This window comes from Podarcis tiliguerta (assembly GCF_965153285.1).
Source record: "Podarcis tiliguerta genome assembly, chromosome: 13".
Taxonomy (NCBI): Eukaryota; Metazoa; Chordata; class Lepidosauria; order Squamata; family Lacertidae; genus Podarcis; species Podarcis tiliguerta.
Genome location: NC_139546.1, coordinates 33,196,507 through 33,207,159, shown reverse-complemented (window position 1 = coordinate 33,207,159; position 10,653 = coordinate 33,196,507). Strand labels below are relative to the sequence as shown.

Genomic DNA, 10,653 nt, shown 5'->3' with positions numbered 1-10,653 from the left:
TTAATCTCGCCAAAAGATAGGCAGATGCTCCCACATCAGATCTCTGCCAGCAAACCACAATTTTAAGCCATTGCTTGTTGATGACTTATGCATGTTGGGTTGTTTTAACTATGGCTTGGTGTTATGTGCAAATCTAGCACCCTTTCTTAACCATGGCTGCTTACTCATTACCATCTTAAAATCCAGCTAGGTTCTTCTTTCCCCCCAATTTGGATTAAAGCTGGTTGAGGGGGGGATGCATCAAAATGCAATATTTCATTAAAAACAACAGGGTAGACACAGGAAAGATATGGATTGTGGCTAACATTGTGTGTAGACTGCTTCCCAAAATAGGGAGTGTAGTGGATGCCGAGGGAACAGCAATGTACACAGCCCATGTTTGCTTTGGCTATCCCACCCCTGATGCTCATTAAGCACCAAACAAAAGAAGCTGAAAAACTAAACTGGAGAAACAAGCCATGGTTTGTTTGACTGTTGGACAACTAATGGCTTGTGGTTTGTCAGAACAAACCATGGCTTGCCATTACAGGCAAACCAGCCAGTCTCTGGTTCAGACTGCTATAAGTCCTTTGCACACAGATACCATCAATAATAATAATAATAAACACAAGAGAGGTTCTTTCAGAGCTACTCCAAGGTTTATTGTTTGTTATTACTCTGCTTGTTAAGCTTGTACTCTTACCATCAGAACCAATGATCATGGAGCCTACAGAGACAAATTTCAGGTGAGAAACACTGTTTGAGCCAGAGTATACCTGATTTTATTTATTTATCTATCACATTTATATGCCACCATTTTTCTCCAGATACATGGTTCTCCCCTTCCTCATTTAATCCCCCAAACCACCCTGTGAGGTAGGTTAAGCTGGGGGGCAATGACCGGCCTAAAGTCAGCTAGTGGACTTCATGACAGAGTGGGGGGATTCAAACCTTGATTGTCCACATGCTAGTCTGACAGTTTAACCACTACAGCACACTAGGAAAGAATGTCCAGTAGCACCTTAGAGACCAACTAAGTTTGTTACTGGACAATTTTTTTTATTTATTTCAACTGTGTCAGACCAACACGGCTACCTACCTGAATAGGGAAGATATGTGAGTGGATTTCCTGACACAATCTTCCATAAAGCTGTGGTGAGTGTCACTGAATTGGCTTGAAGTAGCAGTTTTGGGGTAAACCGGGGGGGGGGGGAGCCAATAATCTGGCATTTTCACAGTCAAAATTGCTCCCTATCCAAGCTTCAAGCTTCTTGCAGTCTTGCCTTGAGCAGTGATGAGTAGAAATATTGTGCCTGTCCCCCCCCCCCCGAAAGGTGATTAGCAGCCTTGGGAGGGGGCCATTTACAGCCCAAGAATACCGTATTTTTCTGCGTATAAGACGCCCCTTATTTTGGGGGACTCCAAATTAAGAAAACACCTCTCAGCACTACCCGTGTATAAGACGAGCCCCAATTTTAAACCTTTTTTTAATAAAAAAAATCAAGACATACATGGAAAAATACGGTACTTCCCATGAAGCTGAATGCGAAAAGTGACAAATAGCATGTGGGATAGCACGAAACATTTATGTTCATGTAACCAGGAAAAAAAAATGTTTCACAATAAGGAAGCGGGTGGGTGGGGAGTGTTTTTTTCTGGTTTCCTTCTCAAAGTTACCACTCATTAATTTAGAAAGTGGCCTTCAAGAGCTCTATGGTGTTAGCACTGGTAATCTGCATTATCTAGATTTCTGTGGATTTGTTGTTGGAATATCTATCTACAGAAACGGCGGCCAATTCCAGGAGCAGAGTTTTTGATCCAAAGCCTTCTCACAGGATAGGCAAATACCTTGAGGTACTTAGTTTGCTTTGCATGAGCATGGTTATTGAATCAATAAATGCCCATTTGCTTTGGCTGTTGATCAGGTGGTTTCACTCTCTCTGTTGACATTTTTTAGGCAGAGGATGAAAGGGATTATGTGGCCCACACCTTTTTAAAAGAGAGGGGTTTTTTACTGGGGAAATGGTGCAGAGAAGAGGATTAAACATTCCCAACTCCCCCCACCCCTTGAGGTTTTAATTTGCAATTGTAACAGGGGGAAAAATACTAATAATATATGATTGGAAAAAGCAATCCATTGCCACACGACCTTGACACAATATTTCCTCAATCCAGTTTTAAGCGTATACATTTATATAGGGAGTCCAAATTTCCAAATAGGTGCCTGGATTAAATTGATGATTACAAACCATATGCTCGAACGTGGAAAGAGCAGTGAGATCTTCTAACCACTGGGTGATAGACGGTGGAATTTGTCTTTCCAGCTCTGCACTTTAAGCCTCTTAGAACTCATCACAGAACCCACTTCTGTTGCCCATCTGTTAAGTTGAACACCGCCTGCTTCTGTCTCACTGCTCTGACCCAATCTTCCCCTCTCCTGCAGGCTGCAGCTGCGTTTAAGCTTTAAAAACAATGTTTGGAAATTTGGTTGTGCGTTTCCAAAATTGCACAAGGTTCAGGCATTTTCTGAGAGAGCAACAATCAAATTATTTCAGTCCGTTTTGTCAGCAAGTCTGCTACATCAAATGCATAAAGTGGATGGAAGAGCTGCGTTCTCTTGTGGGGGAGGGGAACTGCATCATTTTTGGCTCTTTGCCTGTCAGCAGATGTGGAAGATACAGGGACCCTGTACCTCCAGCTACGTAGCTGGCATCTCTCTTACCAGATCACTCTCCATCACAGTAATAGGTTTTAAAAAAGAAATCTGAGTGAAATGTGTCCTTCAGTTATGACATGCATGTAATACACACACACACACACAGAGAGAGAGAGAGAGAGAGAGAGAGAGAGAGTATGCACGTGCAACACTTAATTCCACTGCCCATAAACTGCGAAATTACCTCCCTGCCAAGTTGCATCAGGCACCTTCATCAAGTGGTATAAAAACAATAGAAAATAATTATCAACAATATGCAGAGAAGATGAGCAAAATTTAAAACAAATATTTAATTACATAATCAGGATAGACTTGTTAAAATGAAGAAAGTTTTGGGAAACCTCTAAAATACTATAGTGAGGGTGCTGTTATTGAAAAAATATATAGGGGGGTTGGTTTTTGCTGCCCAGCTCCCCAAGGGGCTGAATCCCGTAAGTCCATGATCAGTCAGATGAATGGATGGAGCCAAGATCCATAGAAAGCAAGGCAGATCTTTCTTTTTCGGTTGCAACAGAGTTCCCTCTCCTCCCTACAAGGAGGTAGGAGATACCCAGAACAATGGTGCACAAGCCCCTATAAAGACTTTTGAAATTGCCCACCCTGTAACCCAAGACCCCCCCCCCCAAAAAAAAATCATACATACATCACATAGGAGGCGGACTCCAGCAGAATTCTGAGAGTGTTGCTTCTCTCCTGTCTGCCAGGATACCTGATAATGCCTTACTTGATTGCATTTTCTGGGTAGCCTGGTCATTCCTTTGAGATGGTAAATACCATATTTTTCCGTATATAACACACCCACATGTATATGGCACCCCCTATTTTGGGGGGCTCAAAATTAAGAAAATAGGGGGAGATTGCCCAGAGTATGGTGCTTTACTTCTTGAATCTCTTACACATATTGATGGTTTACTCAGCTTAACAGATACTTGCCAGACTGTATTTGCAGGGAGGTGTAAGCCCCTACAGTTCAAAGACATTTGGAAAGCTTTTCCCATTTCCTTCCTCCTTGCAGAGAAATATTTGAGGTCAATTTGGAGAGAGTCAAAATGGCTTCAGGATTGCTCTCCTGTACTGTTTTTCAGACACGTGGTTTATACACTTACGTATGTGTTTGCTTGGTACATTTATGAACATTTGTTCTATATTTGAGACCTTAGAATTCTTATAACAGTGCCTAATGTTAATCATGAGGCAGAGCATTTGGTCCATCTAGATGTCTATGTTCATAGAATCATACAGTAGGGTTGGAAGGTACCAGGAGGATCATCTAGTCCAGGGGTTGTCAACCTGGTCCCTACCACCCACTAGTGGGCGTTTCAGGATTCTAAGTGAATGGTAGGGAGTTCTATGGCACAAGCTGAATCCTCCTTCCATCGAGCACTGGTGGGCAGTAAGGAAATTTTACCATCAAGAAAGATGTATTAGTGGGCAGTAGGTATAAAAAGGTTGACTACCCCTGATCTTCCTGCCAACCTAGCAGTTCGAAAGCATGTCAAAGGGCAAGTAGATAAATAGGTACCACTCCGGCGGGAAGGCAAACAGCATTTCCGTACGCTGCTCTGGTTCGCCAGAAGCGGCTGTCACGCTGGCCCCATGACCCGGAAGCTGGCTGCAGACAAACGCCGGCTCCCTCAGCCGCTAAACCGAGATGAGCGCCGCAACCCCAGAGTCGTCCGTGACTGGACCTAATGGTCAGGGGTCCCTTTTACCCCTGATCTAGTCCTACCTCCTATGCAGCTGGGGATCGAATCTGCAACCTTGGCATCATCAGCACCATGCTCTAACCAACTGAGTTATATTGTTTGTCAGTGCTTCTTCGGACTTTCAGACAAGAATCTTTCCCTGCCACCCGCTCCTGTTCCTTGCACTGTTGGGAGCTCGCCACTTCCTCCTGCTCCTCCACTGCTGCATACGCCCCCCATCCTCTGCCCCCACCCCCCACTGCAGCCACATGCCCCCGGAGCGGCTGCGGCAAGGAGGCACAGTATTCTTTGCAGAGAAGCCACCATGTGATTTAAAAGTGCGGTGTATATGCTGCCCAGATCAGCAGAAAGCCGGCTGCCTAAGGCAGGTTTAGAATTGCCTGTCAAACATTCCTAGCTTTGCTTTCTCTTTCACTCTTTCTTATCTCTTTCCCAAGAAAAGCGCCTTTGCTGAACTGAAACAACAGTTTCCATAAATGGTCACAGCAGTGTTGGTTTTATTGAAAAAAAATAAGTTAAAAATACAAAATATAAACATTTAGAAAAAAAATAAATACTTATAAATTAAATATTTTAAGATAACCAATTGGTAAATCCATAAATTACAGTAGGGGAGGTGTTGAGGTCTGGATGCCAGGATGCCAGCATTCTCTGACAGCGGATTGGGGATCTAGGCTGGGGGTGGTGTAGATTTGAAAGCCTTGGAAAATGAAGTGTCTTTAGCCACCCGAGTCCTCAGCAGCGAGAATTCCCTTGTGACCCGGCACAGGAAACTGTTGAGGGAGCGCAAGATGACATATACTTCCTGGCGATTCCTCCACCAACTCCGGTGCTGAAGAATTCGAAGGGGCTTGAGTGTTGGCTCAGGCTCGTTTTCAATCGGCAGGCCCCAAAGCAAAATCTACAGGGAGAATCAAGGAAAGGTGTTAAAACAGCACAAAAGATAAAGGATGCCTTTGCCCCACTGAGCTGTGTCCCAAAGGGCAGGAAGACCTACCTGATAACTCACGTGATGGTCCAGGTCTCGGAGGGAAAGACTGATGTCTTCAAAGTTAGATAGGAATTTAGAGTCTTCTTTGGTGGCCTCGTGGTCCCTCAGCTGTTGTGCCAAACCCTGATAAAATGGCAGCATCTTGGACATGTAGGTCAGGCGCTTGGCATCCTGGGAAAATGGCAGGATTAGGAATCAAACCAGTCAAGAGCACCCAGGTGCCCTGCCTCTTCCCTCCCTGCCCTTGAGATGTGGAAAGAAACCCTGGCGAAAGCAGGCAGCTATCGAGTGTCCCAAAGCTCTGCCAAAACTGCTCATCCAAAATACTAATCATTGGTTAAGGCCCAAACTACATGTTAATCTGGGAAATTGATAACGGATAGCCTAGTTCAAAACAAATAACAAATTGCAGCCTACAGAAAGAGGAGGCTAATTAATTTGGTCAAGGAGATAACTTAGGGTAAGGGTGTTTAACCTTCTTCCTAACACCAGTTCCCCAATCTATATTGCCCCCACTCAAGTTGATCAACAACAACAACATTATTTATACTCTGCCCATCTGACTGAGTTGTCCAGCCACTCTGGGCAGCATCCATCATAATATAAAAACACAACTAAACATCAAGCAATAAAAACTTCTTGATACTGCCTTCAGATGTCTTCAGAAAGCCATATAGTTGTTTATTTGTTTGCCCTCTGATGGGAAGGTGTTCCACAGGGTGGGTGCCACTACCGAGAAGGCCCTCTGCCTGGTTCCCTGTAACCTTACTTTCCAAGATTCTGTGGGGGAAGCCACAACCGCGAATCTGCCTCCAGGTGACCTCACCTTCAGAGGCAAGGTCAGTGGCTCCTGGAGGGAGAGGGCCTTTTCAATGGTGACACCTCAGTGACGGAATTCCCTCTCCTTATCAGCTCACCCAAAGCCAACATTTCATATCTTTTAGGCACCAGGTAGCAAAACATTTTGTTTGCTTTATCAGGCTTTTGGTGGCATTGAGTAGTTCACAGGGGCTTTTACCTCCTCTTGTAGAGACTGACAATGTTGTTAAACACAATTTATGTTGTTACTTGCTTTCTATCATCATTTTAAGCCATACTCTGAGGGCATGAAAAGCGGGATAGGAATTTTTCAAATAAATAATTATTCTTACTGGAAGAGAAAGCCACGTGTAGAGATCAAGGCTGACTGAGGGAAGCTGCCCTGAGCTTCGTACAGAAGTGGTCTGCACTCCAGACAGACGTTCAGAGAGCTGGAAAGAAAGAAAGAAAACACCAAGACTCTAGGTGGGGTTGCCAACTTTTCAACCAGCTGGTGCAAATGTGCCTTAAGAAATATACCTTACTTGAGATGGAGGAAGGGACAGAAGCAAGTTATTCAAATTTATTTATTATGTTAGTTCCACTTTTCCTCCAAATTTGCTGAGAGGTGTAAAAAATTATTCCATTATAATGTTAGCAGGAACTACCAAAAATAAATTTAACTATTGCTCATAAAGTTTCTAATTTCATACTGTGCCTTCATAGATAACAGACTGATTACTGTTTGATCCCATCAGCAATAACTAAGGACACAGAATTTTCCAGGTTTTCAGTTTTCCTCTACTATTCATGTGTCAGAACCTTCCGATATCCCCATCAACCATTGCATGATTAACTGGATAAACAGTGAAAGGGAAAAGAACTAATGAACTAAGAAGCTGTTAGCTTTCCCTTCCAGAAACCAGCCGGTTCCTATCCCAAGGCCCGTCACACTGTGTGCGCAGAGGAGTTAGAAAGACGAGTAGACTTACGTAGCGACGTGAAATATTCCGTATTTTGCAGAGAAGTTGCCGGGAGTGTCTTAAGCTAATGCCAAATTCTTTCTGCAGAGTCAGCCGCCACTGTGGGATGAGACCGGAGCCATTCTCTCCCTGAAGCCCAGCCGTGGTTGCAGCAATGAAAAGGTTAACATTGAGGACAGCTTGGAGAAGGAGTGTTGCACCTAGACAGTTGTGGGGAGAAGGGAAAGGTGGTGCCATTACATGGGAAAGGCAGCAAATTTGTTGAGCTGGATACCTGTTGATCTTGGGACAAGAATTCAGAGCTAGGGTTGTGGTGGGATAAGCCTCAGTTTGTCCATAGGGAGCAATGGGTGGTACCATCAAGGTACAACTTTGAGGCAGATATCTAGAGCCACTTTGGCAGAATGAGCAGGAAAGTCTACAAATGCAGTGCGGCTTACCATGTTTTGAATACACAGCAGTACCATCGAAAGAGTCCTGCCCCACTCAAGCATTCAACCCAGAGTCAAAAATTACCCAACAGCACCACTGATTAAAACAACACCATTTGGGCTCCTACGATTCCTGTCACAGGACCTTAGCAAACACACGTGCTCCCAAATTTGGTTTGCAGGCCTGTCACGCAGCGTGACCTCACCATCTGGAGAGGGGAAACCCATCTGAGGGGAATTTCGCTGGCCACTTTGAGGTTTTTCCAGTAGATTTGGAGGTTATGTTTACCAGTAAAGGAAAGCATGGAATGGCGAGCCATTGATACCTCAGACCTAAACAACCTCAGAGATTTGTTTTCAAGTCAAAATAGAACAGCGTCCCAGGCTCCTTTAGAGTACAGGTGGGGAACCTTTGGCCAACGGTCAGAGATGATGGAGTTGTAGTCCAGCAAGATCTGAGGGGCCACAGGATTCCCAAACCTGGACTACAGTGTATTGAATCCATCAACAAAGGCGTCTAGAAGTGGTCCAGGGCATGTTGGTACTTAAAGTAGAAAATCCAAATGCCTGGGGTGGCCAGTAATGCATTGCCAAAAATAAAGGGGTGAAAGGTGACACCAATTTGCTTAACATTTGCATATGGTAATTTATATGTATAGTTACAGAACTGGACTTAGGCTGGACAGTCTTCAAATATGGAATACTGTGATGGCCTGGGAATCCAATTCAGAGGCTGAACCGGAGGAATTCCAGCCTGCACAGGAGTCCCTGCCTCCAGGGCCGGCTGAACTGGGGCAGGGCCTTGATTCTGAAGTGCCTGCACCTGTGCCGGATCCTCAGGAGCAGGCACCAGGTGAATCCACTCTGGCTCCGGAGGTGGTTGAGGACTCAGTGCCTACAGGTGAGTCTCCCCCTGGGTCCAGTAACCCTTCAGCCTCTCCTGAACTGCAGAGGCTCAGGGCAGAGAGGCGGAGGGAACTGGTTTCTCCCAGGAGGAGTGCTCGCCTTGAGGCCAGAAAGGGGGGGCTCCTGGGGGCCAGGTCCGCCCCTGGCCTCAGAGAAGATAAAGGCCAGTCAGCCCGGTCCCAGGTTGCGGGAGCAACGTCGTTGAAGAGCTGTTTCAGCCAGCACCCAGTCCGGTTCCCCCGAGTTCCTGTCCTTGCCCGGCTCCTCGCTGTGGACCCTGCTTCGCCATGGAGGACTGTCTGCCGACCCTCGACTCAGGTCCTGGACCTCGCCCCATGGTAACCTCCCCCCCAGGACCAGCACAAATACCTTCAAACAGAGGACTGTCTGACAGCCCTTCAAAATAGAGGACTGTGAAGTAGGACACACATGGCTATCCTGCAAATAGCACTCCCCTCATCCCTCAGAGTAGTAGTTCCTAAACTTTTTTGAGGAACCCTCCTTACTTCCATAAACTCCTCCCCACTGCCCCCTACCCTATAAAAAGCATTTTTCAAAATAGTTCTTTGCTTGGCCCACTAAGGAAGATCATAACACAATAAAATTCAGAACGGTAACAAACAATTACACATTTATTCAAAATCCAGTTAGAACTATTTCATGTAATTAATTCAACAAAACTGATGAGCTTGATCCAGTGATACCAGCTTTTCAAAGCTTCACAGTCAGTTACACCTCCAGCAAGGTAACGGAGCACATGAAAACGCCATTTACCCTCCTGCCACAATGGTACTTGTTTATCTACTTGCATTGGTATGCTTTTGAACGGCTAGGTTGGCAAGAGCTGGTCAGAGCAATGGGAGCTCACCGCATTGCACAGATTTGACCCAAAAGGGTCAGTGGTTTAGGCCACAGCGCCACCTGCTCCCCTCACACCTCCAGCATCCCCCTGCTGTCCCCTTGTCTCTTAGCACCCCAGATAATACTATCCACTTTAGGAACCTCTGTTCCAGAGTAAAATATAAGCTGTTTGTTTTGTTATGACTGCTTATGCCCCCTTCCCTCTCTGCCATGAAACTTCAGAATTGATATTCATGAACGTCTCTCAAGCAGTTTCGCACCCAAAGGGGAGTCAAACTCAAATTTGCTTAACACGGCCACATACTAGCCATTTAAAGCACATTAGTGCTGCTTTAAGAGTCATGGCTTCCCCCAAGAATCTTGAGAACTGTAATTCACAGTTCTATAGTGTCTTCACAGAGCTATAGTGTCCAGAATCCTTAACAAACTACAGTTCCCCAAGATTCTTTGGAGAATACATAATAGTCGAAGTGGTACGAAACTGCTTTAAAGGCGTGGTGCGGCTGTGACCCACATCCAAGTTACATAGCCATTTGCCTTCAGGCTCCAAGGCAAAGGGTCTCAAAGTGGAGGCTTCTCCGTTAGTAGTACTATAAAACCTGCCACCTGAGCTGCTTTGCCTCACCCTAGCTAATGCTAGAGCCGGCCCTGGCAAGACTCTTCCTGCCATTGACAGCCAGCCTCCGTGTCTCATCCCTTGCCTGCACTACACAGTGCCCCAATAAACCTCACCCTGGACTATCTTCAGGACCGAAGCGACGAAACGCTAGAAATGTAAAGATCACAAATAATTTCTCATTTCTTACCACACAGACGCATCTTGAGAATCTCTGATTAGTGGGGTATCTGCCTGTCTGTCCAAGAAGGCAATGTTTGATCCTACAGCCCATCTTGGGGGCCTTTTTATGTCCACCGGCTTTCATTTTCATTTGGACCTGTAATGTCCAAGATTACAAAGGGTGCTCTTTTCAAAGAGGCGAAACAATCTGATTTCTGGAACTGCGTCTTTCACCTCTACTGTAGTTTCTCTCTGCTGTAGTTTCGGGGGGAGGGAGTAGCAAGGGATTGGAGCGGCCAGGGTGCTTGCTCAGCTTCCTCTTTTCTTGGGGGGGGGGGGAGAAACCGCTTGAAAAGAGGATTTCTTCAGCTGACCATGTGACACAGGATGCCCTCTCATCTTGGGGAACCCTCTCATTCAGCCTGGGGCTTTTTCAACACCACCAACGTACTCAATTTCTGGTCTCTGTTGACGTTTCTCACCCTCCTCCCAGCAAAATCCAAG

General features: G+C 45.5%; 1 protein-coding gene across 2 annotated transcripts; it reads right to left on the bottom strand.

Moving 5' to 3' along the window:
* Positions 1-4,911: 4,911 nt before the first annotated feature.
* IL27 (interleukin 27) lies at positions 4,912-10,317 on the bottom strand. Of its 2 annotated transcripts, none has more exons than XM_083409348.1 (5): positions 10,178-10,317; positions 7,183-7,373; positions 6,544-6,642; positions 5,399-5,563; positions 4,912-5,302 (listed from the first exon to the last, which is right to left on the bottom strand). In XM_083409348.1, the coding sequence occupies exons 1-5, from the start codon at positions 10,188-10,190 to the stop codon at positions 5,072-5,074; spliced, it is 699 nt and encodes a 232-aa protein (XP_083265474.1). In that variant the 5' UTR covers positions 10,191-10,317; the 3' UTR covers positions 4,912-5,071. The 2 variants fall into 2 exon arrangements, with proteins under 2 accessions (XP_083265474.1, XP_083265475.1); XM_083409349.1 differs by having other exon boundaries at positions 5,411-5,563.
* Between the last annotated feature and the right edge of the window lie 336 nt (positions 10,318-10,653).